This window comes from the organism of the source record quoted next, unplaced genomic scaffold, assembly GCF_019419815.1.
Source record: "Pyrus x bretschneideri cultivar Hongxiangsu unplaced genomic scaffold, Pyrus_bretschneideri_v1 Contig29, whole genome shotgun sequence".
NCBI classification, from domain to species: domain Eukaryota; kingdom Viridiplantae; phylum Streptophyta; class Magnoliopsida; order Rosales; family Rosaceae; genus Pyrus; species Pyrus x bretschneideri.
The window spans coordinates 1,688,700-1,706,496 of NW_025999601.1; the positions used below are offsets into that span (position 1 = coordinate 1,688,700).

Genomic DNA, 17,797 nt, shown 5'->3' on the forward strand with positions numbered 1-17,797 from the left:
CAAATGATGCCAAGCGGTGCATCGTTTCAACTACCCCAAAGACACAATTCGGTAAAAGAGGATATACATCTTTTGGTAGTAATAAAAGGAAATCCTTAAAACATGGTTGCATTCAAATCCAACGCTAACGTTCACAAGGCATATCATTTTAATCCACTAATATTTCTTTAGGAAATACATAACCAAACATTGAATTGCTCTGCATTTGTTTCATGAATATATTTGGGAAAAATCATCGTTCATGCTATCGTCAGTCTTAACCAATTGGTTGGAACAAATACCATGTAATTGATTTCCATTGACACTTATCATGATTTACACCCCTTCATATAGAGTTGTAACTTTCAGATTGCAAAATCTGAAAGAAAACCTATATCCAAATTGCCTCATAACATTCTTAATTTAACTACGGTGGTGGAAGTCATGATGCCCTTCCAACGTTTAGCAAAGAGGGTATCCCTTTCCCTTTATTCATTTTGGGTATGAAAGGATGCCATCTCTAGAGATACGGCAGACGACAAAACACAACAAGCATATAACTGACACAAGGAAAAATAGTTTTCCAAAAATTTGGAACTTCATTTTACCCCAAACAGCACCACTAGTTTGCATACTGATCATTGTATCAATTCCAATGTTTCTTCAATTCACCACCAGTCCCTTCATTGGCACTTGATCTTTCTCTATTTTGTATACTGAATATACAACAAGCAGCGTGCATTATGATATGATGCCAGACTCATCAACAAATACTCATTCTTTTGTTAATTTCTCCGTAAAGAACACTCTGGACATCTTCTAGTATATATAAATTAGAAGTTCAAAAACGTATGATGCAACTAACACTAGTATGACAACATACAGATATAATTCTACTAATATATATCAATATGCATATAAAACTCCGCCCCACAAATCTTTCAAAGAAAGATCAGAGTTTGTTCTTCTTAGTGTTTAGAGCTACATTCAATCTTATTCATTTTAACTTCTATTAATTAGAGTCATATTCTCCAACAATGCAAGAGAAAAAGGTTCTATCTTTAGATTGTTGGAGCAATATTAGAAAATATGAAAAATAACAATATAATTCCAATGATAATAATCATAAAGAAATTCACGACATCAATTATATATGAGATTAATATAAACAACTAGAGAAAAAGTTAGAATAACTGACAAACTTGGAGATTGAGGCTTGCATAAATGCAATGTCCTAAATATAGAATTTCGCCCCTACTCTTGTGCTTGTAGTTCGGTAGGCGTCCATCTCCCAGGATTCAACAATCTATAATCCGAAGTCAAAGCACTTCAATCTTCGGACTCTGGCGAACTTTATATATTCCATACTCTCAAGACACGACTCGGAATTTGACTCACGAAGCATGAGAGAAACAAAGTGGGGAAACCCTATTTCTCAAGAGTAAAAATTAACTCTAATTTTCTATATTTAATACCAATGGTTTCATGGGTTTATATATAATCAAATTTCTACTTATCAAAGAGATGTAACTTTTCATCTATAAGTATACATCACTTATCAAGGAATACAACTAAACAACATAACCTTTCTAAGAAATTGGTTAACAATATTTTTCATTCAATTATTAAAATTATATACTATAATATATAATATATAATTTCCAACATCTACTTTTTCTACCACCACCACCTTGTAAAACCAATACATAAAGGCTCGAGGGAAATTTAGAAATATAGCCAATTCAGAGAACACGTATTTTAATATGACCTACTCTATTTTTTATAAAACTAACCAAAATTTATGTTCCAAAGACTAAATTACCCTAATACTAAAACCTTCTCAGTTCCTCCCTTCTTCCCATTTCTGAATTCTGATTGAGATGCTTCTCTGTTATTTCTGATATCTAATTATCTATCATTTTCTCTGTCTCTTCCGCTTCCGACTTCCGTTTTCAACCTTTATATAATTCCATGAGCTTGAGCTTATCTTTCTTTCCAGTATACACAGCTCGCCATTCTGCTAAGTCAGTTGTCTTCCTCGTGGGTGTGGGTTGGTAGGTGGGTGTTGAATCATTCGCAGAATGAATGGCTACCCGAACTGGACTCAGCAGCGGAACAACTCCCTCCAATGCAGCATTCAAGGGAAGGAAGCACAGAAACTTGTCAAAACTGCAAAGATGCAAATTAGTTTCATCACGGACTTTCTATAAATGCCAACAAAGCGGGATCAATTTTATTTTTAGACAATAAATTAACTATCAACTCCGTAGTTAAAGCATCTGCAGAAAAACCCCTCTCCACCATTTCTTGGATAATCCTCACTGCCCTTGATGTCTCATTGTTATTGAAAAACCCTCGGATAATTGTGTTGTACGTGCAATCATCTGGAGAACAGCCGCTCTCTTCCATTTCCCTTAGCAAGTTTTCTGCTTCACATGTTAGCCGCCCATTACAAAATCCACTAATCATTATATTATATGACCAGACATCAGGTTGAATTCCTTTTGATGACAAACTACGAAAGAGATCCCATGCATATTCAACTTTTTCAGCTCTGCACAAACCTTGAATAAGAATATTGTAAGTTACAATATCAAAATCCAACTTCTTTCCCTTCTTTCCCTCCATCTCTTCCAACAATTCAACTGCCTTGGGAAATTGTTGGTTTTTACAGAGGCCATCCAGTAAAATATTAAACGTTTGAATATCTGGAAGTTGGCCTAAAACTTGCATTTGAGAGAAAAAGTTATGTGCATCTTGTATTCTTCCCATCTTGCAAAACCCATCAATAAGAGTGTTATAAGTAATAGTATTTGGAACCACTCCCCTATGAGACATTTCTCGAAAAACCATCCGAGCATCATCTATCCTTTTAAGCTTGCAATAGCCATTTATCAATATGTTATAACTATGAGTATCATCCATGCACCCTTTGCTAAGCATTACGTCAAAAACCTTTTTCGCCTCATCCATTTCTCCTCGCAAACAATACCCATCCATAAACGAATTGTAAGTAATTGTATTAGGTTCGATACCTCTTTTAATCATCATTTCGACCACGCTCCTTGCTTCTTGGACCATTCCCTCTTTACAAAATGTATCAACCAAGACAGTAAAGGTGTACACATTTGGAAAGATATGTTTACTCACCATTTCATTCAACAATCTTGTAGCTTCTTTCCAATCCTGTAATTTGCAAACTCCATGAATCAAAGAGGTATAGGTCATGACATCTGATGCAATACCCTTACTCGTCATTTCTGAGAAGAGGTTCTGTGCCTCAGCGACTCTATCCTGGAGAATAAAGCCGCTGATTAGAGTGGTGTAGGTTGCGACATTTGGTTCAAAACCCAACTTGAAGAAGATTCCCAAGATTGACAAACCAAACCCCATTTGGTGTAAATGGCAAAAGCAGTTAATGATAATATTTAGAGTATAAACATCAGGACGAATTCCCGAAACACCCATTTTCTTATTCAACGAGATTACCGTCAAGTAATGTTTCATCTTGGCAAGTTGAGTCAAGATTTGGGTGAAGGGGACAACGGAAGGCAGAGGACGCCTTCGAAGCATTTCGTCAAACACCTTGAGAGCATCCTCGAGATTAGTGATTTTCACAAGCTGGTCCTGTTTGGTGTTTCTAGATTCGGTCGATGTACAAGCCCGAGAGTGAAACAAAGCCAAGTAATTGTTGAAGAAAACAACAACAGAAGAAGATTGAACAAGACAAGGCATCATATCTCTGAGTTTGAGTCTCAGTCTGGTGGTGCTGTTTCTGCTGCCATAACCAACCTTCAAAGAAGAAGAAGAAGCCATCGTTGCCCGCATCATCTTCAGCGATTCAGCCTCCAAACCTGAGCTCCACTATACAAAACACTTCAGCACACGAGAAAAACTTCGCTGGTGTTTGGTGGAGTGAAAAAGAGACGAAGTCGGGAGAAGATTAAAAATAGTTATGTGGAGGTGGAGGTGTTTGGGTGGAAGAAACTTTATTTTTGTTGAAGCTTGCATGATTTTTCAATGCCATGTGGTTATTAATATTTAGGGTAAATTACATCAAATTATCTCAACTGTGAATTCAACTACAATCTTATACCTCATATTTTAAATATTATAATATCATACCTCATTTCATTTATGTTGAAGCTTGCATGATTTTTCAATACCATGTGGTTATTAATATTTACATTGCATTACAATTCCATAGTTTCACGCAACAAGAAAAGCATTGAGTCTAAGTTGTGTTCAGCGTCAAGTTGTTAATTTATCCAGAGGATGGGGAAGGTCTTGAATATATATAGTCTGAAAATTTGTGGATATTCAAGTGTAGATTGTTCTGGGAGTGAACATGGGGTACTGAATGTTCAACTTTAACCCCAACCAACATGCAATAGTCATCAAAAGTTTTAGATGTGAATTCTTCAATATTATCCAATCGAATAGATTTGATCAGATAATCAGGATGGTGAGCCCTAAGTTTGATAACCTGAGCCAACAGTTTGGAGAATGCAGTGTTCCTTGTGGACAACAAGTACATGTATGACCAACGTGTGGAAGCGTTAACCAAAACTATAAAATATCTAAATGGTCGGCAGGGAGGGTGAATCGGTCCACAAATGTCCCTCAGAATCCTTCGTAGAGAAATAAGAGGCTTCGAACGAATCTTATCATAAGAAGGCTTAATAATAAGCTTTCCCATGGAGTAGGTTTGACACGCGATTCCTTTAATCAAACCTAAACTTCAGGTTAGTGGATGCCCGTGTGATGATTTGAGGATATAGCGCATCACTATTCGTTCAGGGTGTTCCAAACAATCATGCCAAAGTGTAATTTCGTGCACAGTCCCAGAGGTAGGGCCAGCCACATGGTGGCTTTCTATAGAGCGTATGGTCGTAGTATACAGACCACTCGGGATACGCTTCATCTTTTCTAGAATACACTTCTGGCCATATTCGTAGACAGTTATGCACAAAAATTCAACTCCATTTTCTACATATGTTTCAGCATGGTAATTATTATCTCTAATGTCCTTGAAACTCAACAACGTTATTCCGGAACGTGGAGAATAAAGTGTCTCATCAATGGTCAAAATTGTACCATTGGACAACATTATACGTGTCTTACCGTATCCTTCGATCAGGTTGGATGGCCCTGAGAGGGTTGTCAGTGGTGCATTCTTAGGTATGAAGTTAGTGAAATAGATGTGTTCATGCAAAATTGTGTGCGTGGTTGCACTATTTGCCAGACAACTCACTTTCCCACTAGTCATATCTAGAAATAAAAATTAATTTGAATTGGTCACATGCATAAAAGTTCTTGAAACAAATATCCATTCAAAATAATTTAAGTATTCAAGGATGGTAATTAATTAAAACTTAATATCCAAAAACAAATCGCCAACAAATAATCCAAACATAAAGGAAAATTGTTCAAAATTTAACCAAAAACACATGAGGGGTTTGGCCACTAGGTGAAATTCGACCCCATTGTCTAAATTTCAACTAGAAAAATAGTTTATGTCTAAGATTATAATCTTCCATAAGGGTAATAGCCTCTTGAAAGTCAGAAAACTCCATCTTGGTACTCTCTGGTTCATCTGCTTGCGCAAAGTTTGATCAAACTTCTTATGACGAGAATGATATTCAGTTACAACCTTCTAGGGAGCTCGGCAAACACGGGACCAATGATCCTTTGAACCACAACGATAACGCATGTTCGCATCCACGGTTTCAGGCAATTTGCCCTTATTCTTGAAGTTTGGGGTCTTGGGAGTGAGATTCAGGCGTTTTAGGGCCCGGTTTCCTCCCTTAGACGGGCTTGGGCTCTGTTAACCTTGACGGGATGGTTTCTGGCTGCCCTTACCACGCCTATTTTGGCGTTTTGGGCATTTGTTTGTGCTATAATGTACTTTAGGCACACCAGTAGGTCGAGCTTTATGATTCTTCATCAACAGTTGATTCTGCGTTTCAGCGATAAGTAAAACAAAGATCAAATCCAAAAACTTAGTGAACTTCTAAGCCCTATATTGTTGCTATAGGACAATATTAGTAATATAGAAGGTTGAATAAGTCTTTTTCCAAGATATCCTCTTCAGTCAGGGTCTTGTTACAGAACTTGAGAAGTGATTGGATTCTACAAACTTTAGAATTGTATTCATTCACAGACTTAAAGTCTTGGAAGCGCAAATGCTACCAGTCATGTCTTGCTTCAGGCAAGAAGATGTCCTTTAGGTGATCAAAGCGATCAGCTAAAGTGACCCAGAGTGCTTGTAGATCCTGCTCAGCAAGGTACTCAGCTTGTAGTGCGTCATGAATGTGTCTTCGGATGCAGATCACTAAAGTGGCTTTCTCAGCTTCTCCAACCGGGTTGTCTATCTCATCTTCAATGGCGGAGCGCAAATTATTTGCAGTGAGGTGGAGCTTCACATCTTGGATCCACTTGAGGTAGTTCCTTCCATAGACCTCTAAGGCGGTGAAGTCAAGTTTGTTCAAATTCGACATGTTCCTATCACAAAATAAATGGACAAGATGTGGTTAGTTTAATGGAGAAAAAAATCAATCCATTCACATAGGAGTAAAACATTCAGGTTCTAATAAACATGTATTGGTTTAAATTTACATGAAAAAGCTTCGAGTTTTCATGGGTGATGTTTTTAAGGAAAACTTCAGGTTTTCAAATAAGGCATGTTTCTAGAAACTTCAGGTTAATAATTATGAACTTCAAGTTCATATGTTTTTGCAGACAAACACAAATATATATACAGAAATATGCAACAATAAAATATGTAAATAAAACTTCAGGTCTATAATTATAATTGAATTAATTATTTGGACTTTAGGCCAAATTTAAAACGTGGGTGAAAAATTATAAAACCCAAATTGTCTAAAAAATTAACAATTAAAATCAGGGTCCAAAAACAGGGACCATAAACCCATAGGTGGGTTGAGTAAATTTGTCAAGCCAAAAAACTAGGTTGGGGTTAGGCACAAGCTGATCAGTCAAAAATAAATTTGGGATGTGAGGCCAGTAGCAGTAAACGGGCTGCAAAAAGGCCAGGCCCAAAGCATAGGCCCAGTTAAGGCATTGATTAGGCGTGGTGGGGAGCACGAATACCCCAACGAGGCTGGGATCCGATGTGTCGCAGTGTAGGAAAACCACAACAGCCACATGGGTCAAGATCTGGTGCAGCACAAACACAAATACACTAGCAGAGGCGGTGATTATGTGTGACATGGTGCATAGGAAAGACGACAGGAGCCAAGAAGGGCTCAACTGGTTCTCGGGCCAGGTTATCAACAAAGCCCAAGGGGCTGGTGATGTGGATCAAGGTTATGGGCATAACCAGACCCAATAAAAGGGTGTTGTGCGAGATAGACCAAAAGAATCCGAGGCCCGTTAGGACTTGGTTTTGGATCTTTAGGCCACCCTAGCGGCGATGGGTATGGGGATCTACCAGAGATGGTCAACGGTGCCACTTCATGCAGTGTTCCATGGTTGGTGCAAGTCGTGGTTCATTGGAGAACCAAGATTTGACAAAGAAAGTTGAACCTCAACGTTGTGGGTGGTGATAACCGAAGGGATTCAAATGAATCCTATGAAAAACACACGAAATTCTTCTGGAAAACGATGAGTTTTGTCCAAATCACATGACTGTCGATTGTGTTTTAGTAAAAAAAAAATCGACAAGGGGGACCTAGGCTTCAGGTCGAGGGTTTCAGATAAGGACGATGGTGCCTAAAAAGCACTGCATGGTTCTGGACTTACTGCCTTGTAATTCGTGGTTAGGCTGGGCTTGCCAAGCCGACGCAAGCTGTTGGCCTAATACTAGCGGCTTATACGGCGGCGCAGCATGGAGCCGGCAATGTTAGGGTTTTACGAAACCGCTTTTTTCATATTAATTCAACATATAATTTAATGCATGATATATGTTGCAATTCATGGCAATATCAATTTACATAATTCAATAATTATGGATATAATGCATACACAATTTATGTAGAATTTAAAATTCATAAAACGTAAAGTTGGATCATGCATTATGGTGAATGTTCATGCTATTAGGGTTGCAAAAATATCGCGATAAAAACCGTTGTTTTGAAAGAACATGATTGCGTGATGATATTGATGAACTGGTTTGATGCAGAAAACTTCCACATCAGATTTCTAAGAGCATCTCCAAAGGAAATGTCAAAATCCTAGGTGGAATGCCACTGTGCATATTTGACATCAAAAGTCTCTCCAACTGAAGTGTTATTTGCTAGCTGGATTTGAAGGCTTAGCAATTTGATGTCAAATTTGACATCAATGTCAAATTTATTTTTAAATCATTTTAATAGGAGGTCTCTTATTCCATTAACATTTCAACCAATAAAAATTTTATTTCAACATTTTTTTAATAATTACAATCATTTAAAGCTCTATTTAAATAATAAAATAACATTTGACAATTCAATTGAAGAATCACAAATTTTGACATAAGGCTTCAGATTGCCACATCAGCCATCAATTGTAATTTGACTCTTATAATTTGACATTTCCTTTGGAGATGGTCTAAGCGCATCGGTAGGAGCCTGCTAATAACACGTTGCGGCCTATATTTAACTGATAGGGGAGAGGGGACTGGCGGCACAAAGAGAATATATAGAGAGAAAGAGAGAGATGCGTTTGTATGGTTGTGTAGAGGATATGTTATTCCCCCTACGTAGTGCCTTTATTTATAGTAATAAAAGAGGAAAAAAAAAATTTTCTCCAAAAAATACAAGTCCTAATAGGAAAGAATAATTAGAATCAAATATAATCTAGGATTTACACAATCACACTTAAACAAGACGTTTATATCAAAAAAGAGTATAACAAAATTATAATTTTTCTTCTATAAATACTTAACTATGTTATTCTACCTTACACCACACTTTAATATTTTCAAATACTTTCAATAAATCTTTATTATATTATCCGAATTTAAAAATAAAATTATTTTTCATTATTTTATTAAAAAATAATATTTCAATATGAATTGTCTGGGTTATTTAATTTAGGGGTGGAGATACATTTGTGCAATTATTATTCATTAAATGATGTTACTCTTCACTTGGGAGATTGAATTGCCTATTGCCCAGGGAGCCTAGCAACACTGAAATTGCTCTTACACAAAAATAACGCCAATACAAGCTTTGCTACAATAAATTTAAGTACCTAATATTATCACTCATTCTCGATGCAAGCAGTTGTCCATCCTATTCGACCAATATATCATAGCATATTATGTACGTTGTTAGCTAAATCATTTACGTGTGTATTAAGTTCAAAATACATCATGCATAATCACGTGTGTTAAAAGTAATCTCAACTTCTTTCTTGACCCTTGTGCATATGAATTATACATTACACCAAAACAACACCAATTGCTACAATAAATTTAAGTACGTAATATAATCACTCATTGTACTTTTGGGAGGTGTTGTGTTCTAATTGGCTGTTTGTTTGAGAATTTTACTGACGAGTGGTTGCAGACATCATCTTCTTAAAAATGTAACATAAAAGTTGCTCTATCGCTTCATAGATTAGATTATTAACACATACCATACATCACTAGGCGATACATGAATGAATGGCTACCTGAACCGGACACAGCAGCGGAACAACACCCTCGAATGCAGCATTCAAAGGAAGGAAGCCCTGAAACTTGTCTAAACTGCAAAGATGCAAATTAGTTTCATTGCGGACTTTCTATAAATGCAAACAAAGCAGGATCTACTCCGCAGTTGATGCAAATAGTTTAATTTAGACAATAAATTAATGATCAACTCCGCAGTTGATGCATATGTAGAAAAACCCCTCTCCACCATTTCTTGAATAAGCCTCACCGCCCTTGATGCGTCGTTGTTATTGAAAAACCCTCAGATAATTGTGTTGTACGTGCAACCATCTGGAGAACGAGCTCTCTCTTCCATTTCCCTTGGCAAGTTTTCTGCCTCACATGTTAGCGCGGCGCCCCCGCCCTCCCAAAAAAAAATTACAAAATCCACAAATCATTATATTATATGACCTGACATCAGGTCGAATTCCTTTTGATGACAAACTCTGAAAGAGATCCCATGCATATTCAACTTTTTCAGCTCTGCACAAACCTTGAATAAGAATATTGTAAGTTACAATATCAAAATCCAACTTCTTTCCCTCCATCTCTTCCAACAATTCAACTGCCTTGAGAAATTGTTGCTTTTTACAAAGGCCATCCAGTAAAATATTATACGTTTGAATGTCTGGAAGTTGGCCTAAAGCTTACATTTGAAAGAACAAGTTCAGTGCATCTTGTGTTCTCCCCATCTTGCAAAACCCATCAATAAGAGTACTATAAGTAACCGTATTTGGAACAATTCCCCTATGAGACATTTCCAGAAAAAGCATCCGGGCATCATCCATCCTTTTAAGCTTACAATAGCCGTTTATCAATATGTTATAGCTATGACCATCGACCGTGCAGCCTTTGCTAAGCATTACTTCAAAAACCTTTTTCGCCTTGTCCATTTCTCGTCGCAGACAATACCCATCCATAAGCGACCTGTAAGTAATCGTACCAGGTTCGATATCTCTTTGAATCATCATTTCGACCACGCTCCTTGCTTCTTGGACCATCCCCTCTTTAAATGTATCAACCAAGACACTGAAGGTGCACACATTTGGAATAAATATGTTTACTCACCATTTCATTCAACAATCTTGTAGCTTCTTTCTAATCCTGTAATTTGCAAACTCCATTAATCAAACAGGTATAGGTCATGACATCTGGAGCAATACCCTTACTCATCATTTCTGAGAAGAGGTTCAATGCATCCACAACTAGAGTATCTTTGCAAAGACTGTCAATAATCGTGTTATAAATAACTATGTTAGGCTTGCAAGCCCCTTCTCCCATCTTCTTAAGCAATTGGATTGCTGCAGTGTTGTTACATTTCGAGCAAAGGCCCTTTACTAGGGTACCGAAAGTAACCATATTTGGTTTACAATTACCACTGTCCAACATTTTCTTGAAAAGTGCTGCTGCCTCAGCCACTCTATTCTGGAGAATAAAGCCGTTGATTAGAGTGGTGTAGGTCGTGATATTTGGTTCAAAACCCAATTTGAAGAAGTTTCCCAAGACTGACAAACCAAACCCATTTGGTGCAAATGTAGTTAATGATAATACTCAAGAGTATAAACATTAGGACGAATTCCTGACACAACCATTTGGTTATTCAAGGAGATGACTGTCGAGTAATGCTTCAACTTGGCAAGTTGACCCAGCACTTGAATGAAAAGGACAACGGAAGGCAGAAGACGCCTTTGAAGCATTTAGTCGAACACATTGAGAGCATCCTCGAGATTAGTGATTTTCACAAGCTGGTATTGTTGGGTGTTTCGAGTGTGAAACAAAGCCAAGTAATTGTTGAAGAAAACAACAACAGAAGAAGATTGAAGAAGACAAGGCAGCATACCTCTGAGTTTGAGTTTCAGTCTGGTGCTGCTGCTTCTGCTGCCATAACCAACCTTCAAAGAAGAAGAAGAAGCAATCGTTGCCCGCATCATCTTCAGCGATTCAGCCTCCAAACCTGAGCTCCACTATACAAAACACTTCAGCACACGAGAAAAACTTCGCTAGTGTTTGGTGGAGTGAAAAAGAGACGAAGTCGGGAGAAGATTAAAAATAGTTATGTGGAAGTGGAGGTGTTTGGGTGGAAGAAACTTTATTTTTGTTGAAGCTTGCATGATTTTTCAATGCCATGTCGTTTTTAATATTTAGGGTAAATTACATCAAATTATCTCAATTGTGAATTCAACTACAATCTCATACCTCATATTTTAAATATTGTAATATCATACCTCATTTCATTTATGTTGAAGCTTGCATGATTTTTCAATACCATGTGGTTATTAATATTTACATTGCATTACAATTCCATAGTTTCATGCAACAAGAAAAACGTTGAGTCTAAGTTGTTTTCAGCATTGAGTTGTTAATTTATTCAAAGGATGGAAAAGGTCTTGAATATATAGTCAAACAATTTGTAGATATTCAAGCACGGGTGCAAAATCTTCTATATATTAATTGTTGATGCACAAAATCAGTTAAACTTTAGAGCAATGTAAAGTGTCAAGTTTGTGATCTTCACAAGGTTACTCCGATCACCTAGTGAGGATAATATGTAAAGAGATAGAGATAGGAAAACAAACACAACATGGGTGGTTTACCCTAAGTTGGGCTACATCCACGGGATAAAGAAGTTCTAATTAACAGCAAAGAGTTTACACAATAAATAGGTTCAAGTATAATCATCATCAGTGACTTCTAATGATGAATTTAAGTACAATACTGGTATTAGGGATTAGAAAATTCAATCCTGATCCATCCCGAAATACTAAAAACATTTTGGGAATCCCAAAATTGGGAATACAGATATTTTAGTTCGAGATTGATCTTCAAATTCCCATTCTGAAATTTTCAATTTGGAATTCAGGATCTCATTTTTAGTTTGAAATCTCATACCAAACCACCCCTAAGTATGAAAGTAAACTCGATCTTTTTTTTTGGCCAAGTACGATAAACTAATTATTCAATAGTGGAATTTGGAAAACTCGGGCTGAGTCAATTCTTTCGAAAAATATTTGACTTCTTACTGTCAATCAATCATTTTTCTAAATAAATCTTAACTAAAAAGTTTTACATGTGATTTAAATGGCTTCTTACGATCGTTTAGTTCTTTTGAAAGAGAGAAATTCTAGAAGCAAGCGGTTGTCCACCCTATTCGCCCAATATATCAAAGCAGATTATATACGTTGTTAGTCAAACAATTTACGTGTGGATTAAGTTTAAAATACGTCATGCATAAGCACGTGTGTTAAGAGTAATGTCAACTTCTTTCTTGATCCTCGTGCATAAAAATTATACATTAGAGCACTTACAGCGTGATACTATCCCCTAGGTGATATTAAATCTCCTCCCCCGCCAATATCTCCTCCAGCCCTCCTAAGATCAATGTACTATGGGAAAGCCCTGTTAGTCCCCTAGGCCAGAATTACCTAGCCTAGCCCTTGGCTTATGTATGTGTGTCACGGTGACGTCAGTTCCCATTAAAAAATTATAAAAATTAATTAAAATACAAAAAATTATAAAGAAAAAAAATTAATTATGAATACAAAAGAGTATTAAAAATCATAATTTTCCTTCTATATATATTTAACCATGTTATTCCACTTTGCACCACAATTTAATATTTTCAAATACTTTCAACAAATCTTTATTATTATCCGAATTTAAAAATAAAATTATTTTTTATTATTTTATTAAAATATAATATTTTAATATGAATTGCCTGGATTATTCAGTTTAGAGGTAGAGATGCACTTGGACAATTATTGTTCATTAAATGTAGTTGCTATTCACTTAGAGATTGAATTGCCTATTGCCCAATTACTCTTACACCAAAATAACGCCAATACAAGCTTTGCTACAATAAATTTAAGTACCTTATCTAATCACTCATTCTCGATGCAACCGGTTGTCCACCCTATTCGACCAATATATCAGAGAAAATTATGTACGTTGTTAGCCAAACAATTTATGTGTGTATTAAGTTCAAAATATGTCATGCATAAGAAAGTGTGTTAAGAGTAATCTCAACTTCTTTCTTGATCCTCGTGCATAAGAATTATACATTACACCAAAACAAGACCAACACAAGCTTTGCTACAATAAATTTAAGTACGTAATATAATCACTCATTGTACTTTTGGGAGGTGTTGTGTTCTAATTGGATGTTTGTTTGAGTATTTTACTAGACGAGTGGTTGCAGATATCATCATCTTAAAAGTGTAACATAAAAGTTGCTCTATCACTCGATAGATTACATTAATAACACATATCATACATCACTAGGCAATACATAAATGAATGGTTACCTGAACCGGACTCAGCAGTGGAACAACTCCCTCCAATGCAGCATTCAAGGGAAGGAAGCCCAAAAACTTGTCAGAACTGCAAACATGCAAATCAGTTTCATCACGGACATTTTATAAATGCCAACAAAGCAGGATTTACTTCATCTTTTGACAATAAATTAACGATCAACTCCGCAGTCGATGCATCTGCACAAAAACCCCTCTCCACCATTTCTTGAATAAGCCTCACCGCCCTTGATGTGTCGTTGTTATTGAAAAACCCTCGGATAATTGTGTTGTACGTGCAACCATCTGGAGAACGACCTCTCTCTTCCATTTCCCTTAGCAAGTTTTCTGCCTCACATGTTAGCCCCCCATTACAAAATCCACTAATCATTATATTATAAGACCTGACATCAGGTTGAATTCCTTTTAATGACAAACTCTGAAAGAGATCCTATGCATATTCAACTTTTTCAGCTCTGCACAAACCTTGAATAAGAATATTGTAAGTTACAATATCAAAATCCAACTTCTTTCCCTCCATCTCTTCCAACAATTCAACTGCCTTGGGAAATTGTTGGTTTTTAGAAAGGCCATCCAGTAAAATATTATACGTTCGAACATTTGGAAGTTGGCCTAAAGTTTGGATTTGAGAGAGCAAGTTATGTGCATCTTGTATTCTTCCCATCTTGCAAAATCCATCTATAAGAGTGTTATAAGTAACCATATTTGGAACAATTCCCCTATGGGACATTTCCAGAAAAAGCATCCGGGCATCATCCATCCTTTTAAGCTTACAACAGCCGTTTATCAATATGTTATAACTACGAGTATCGACCATGCAGTCTTTGCTAAGCATTACTTCAAAAACCTTTTTCGCCTCGTCCATTTCTCCTCGCAGACAATACCCATCCATAAGCGAACTGTAAGTAATCGTACTAGGTTCGATATCTCTTTGAATCATTATTTTGACCACGCTCCTTGCTTCTTGGACCATCCCCTCTTTACAAAATGTATCAACCAAGACATTGAAGGTGCACACATTCGGAAAGATATGTTTACTCACCATTTCATTCAACAATCTTGTAGCTTCTTTCCAATTTCCTAATTTGCAAACTCCATGAATCAAAGAGTTATAGGTCCTGACATTTGGGGCAACACCCTTACTCGTCATTTCCGAGAAGAGGTTCTGTGCATCCACAACTAGAGTATCTTTGCAAAGACTGTCGATAATCGTGTTATAAATAACTACGTTAGGCTTGCAAGCCCCTTCTCCCATCTTCTTAAGCAATTGGATTGCTGCAGTGTTGTTACCTTTCGCGCAAAGGCCCTTGACTAGGGTACCGAAAGTAACCACATTCGGTTTACAATTACCACTGTCCAACATTTTCTTGAAAAGTGTTGCTGCCTCAGCCACTCTATTCTGGAGAATAAAGCCATTGATTAGAGTGGTGTAGGTCGTGATATTTGGTTCAAAACCCAATTTGAAGAAGTTTCCCAAGACTGACAAACCAAACCCCATTTGGTGTAAATGGCAAAAGCAGTTAACGACAATACTTAGAGTATAAACATCAGGACAAATTCCCGAAATACCCATTTTATTATTCAATGAGATGACTGTCGAGTAATGTTTCAACTTGGCAAGTTGAGTCAAGATTTGGTTGAAATGGACAACGGAAGGCAGAGGACGCCTTTGAAGCATTTCGTCGAACACATCGAGAGCATCCTCCACATTAGTGATTTTCACAAGCTGGTGTTGTTGGGTGTTTCTAGATTCGGTCGATTCAGAAGTGCGAGAGTGAAACAAAGCCAAGTAATTGTTGAAGAAAACAACAACAGAAGAAGATTGAACAAGACAAGGCAGCATATCTTTGAGTTTGAGTCTCAGTCTGGTGGTGCAGCTTCTGCTGCCATAACCAACCTTCAAAGAAGAAGAAGCAGCAATCGTTGCCCGCATCATCTTCAGCGATTCAGCCTCCAAATCTGAGCTCCACTTAGCACACGAGAAAAACTTCGCTAGTGTTTAGTGGAGTGAAAAAGAGAGAAAGTCGGGAGAAGATTAAAAATAGCCGTGGAGGTGGAGTGTGTGGGTGGAAGAAACTTTATTTATGTTGAAACTTGCATGATTTTTCAATATCATCCTCATATCTAATGTTTTAAATATTACAATATCATACCTTATTTTATTTATGTTGAAATTTGCATGATTTTTCAATACCATGTGGTTATTAATATTTACATTGCATTACAATTCAATATTTTCATGCAACAAAAAAGACATTGAGTCTAAGTTGTGTTCAACGTTGGAGTTGTTAATTTATCCAGAGGATGGAGAAGGTCTTAAATATATATTATATAGTCTAAAAATTTGTAGATATCCAAGTGCGGGTGCAAGAATTACTATATATTAATTGTTGATGCACAAAATTAGTAAGACTTTGGAACAATATAAAATGTCAAGTTTGTGACATTCGCAAAGTTGCTCTGGTCACCTACTGAGGATAATATGTAAAGAGATTGAGATACGGAAGCAAACATAAAATGTACATGTTTCACCCTAAGTTGGGCTATGTTCACGGGATAGAGAAGTTCTCATTAATAAATAAGAGTTTACACAACATATAGGTCCAAGTATAATCATCATTAGTGAGTTCTAATGATGAGTTTAAGTAAAATAATGACATTAGGGATTAATTGTAGGAGAATAGTCTCCTTTTATGGTTGAGGAGAGTCCCCAACTTCCACTTGTGGTCGATGTGGGACTCTAGGAGTTTTATTCTGAGGTTGACACGTGTCGCGTTGTGATTGGGCTTTTGGTTAAAGAAAAACTCTTGTGCTTAAGCAGTGGTGCGTCAATATGAATCTTTCAAATCCCTTAAACTATTGAGTTGACCAGTGCTCAGTAGTTTCGGAATTGATAAAGTATGGTACAACATTAATTATTAAGAAATTTTAAGGAAAATAACTTATATTAAGTTTAATTTAACCAAAAACCATCCTATAATATTATTTAACAAAAATGACTTCATGTTTGATCATAAAGACAAAGTTAATCTTTATGAGGCCTCACAAGCATTGAAAACACACATGGGCTGAGTTAAAAACCCAACACGAAATAAATAAGTTTCCAACTCTTGCCCCTAACGGAAAACCATTCCGTCAGCCGATTCGTTAAGAATTTTTTTTGGTTTTGTTAGTGACACTCAATGGCAACAACAGAGCCGCAGAAGCACACCAACTTTCAAACCCAAGACCACGAGGTGTCAGCAGGAGCTGGGCAATTTTAGATGAAGCGTTCGGAAATTTCACAAGCCTTTATATAGGCTTATTTCCTTTTCTTAGTAATTAGAACTTGGACTATTTGGAAATGGATTGAAAGCTTGGCCCTTATGGTTATGTGGATTAGGCTTGAATATAATATAGCCTAAATACAATTAATATTAATTAATCAAGACAAGGATTAGGCTTGAATCAAGACAATTAAGTTTTTTAATTAATTTATTAATTAAAAAACGTTTTGATTAAAAGACACAGCTGTTAGAAAGAGTTGTACTTTTTTATTAAAAGATACAGCTATTAGAAAGAGTTGTGTGCTTTCAAATACACTGAACAGGTATTTAAAAGGGTATGAAACAGCCTATATATTTATAATCACAGTATCCAAGTAAGAATCATGTTTTCTTCCTTCTTATCTTCCGTATAAAATTTCCAGAGAGTAAACACACAAAGCAATTCGTTAGAGTTCTATAATCTAGTGCAAGTTGTAGAATTTGGTAGTTGTATCCTGGTCGAGCAGACGTTGTAGAACCACAAGCACAAGAGTGGGACGAAAATACTGTTCGAAGGACATAGCTTTTACGCTAGCCTCTACCTTCTGTGATCAAGTTAGTATCATTGA

General features: G+C 36.6%; 1 protein-coding gene and 2 pseudogenes across 1 annotated transcript; all 3 read right to left on the reverse strand.

Annotated features, from left to right (window-relative positions):
• Positions 1-2,172: 2,172 nt before the first annotated feature.
• Positions 2,173-3,795, reverse strand: LOC125479442 (pentatricopeptide repeat-containing protein At1g62680, mitochondrial-like). Its single transcript, XM_048588720.1, has one exon. The coding sequence runs from the start codon at positions 3,793-3,795 to the stop codon at positions 2,173-2,175; it is 1,623 nt and encodes a 540-aa protein (XP_048444677.1).
• A 5,873-nt stretch (positions 3,796-9,668) lies between these two features.
• LOC125479443 lies at positions 9,669-11,839 on the reverse strand (annotated as a pseudogene).
• A 1,994-nt stretch (positions 11,840-13,833) lies between these two features.
• Positions 13,834-16,033, reverse strand: LOC125479516 (annotated as a pseudogene).
• Positions 16,034-17,797: the final 1,764 nt, after the last annotated feature.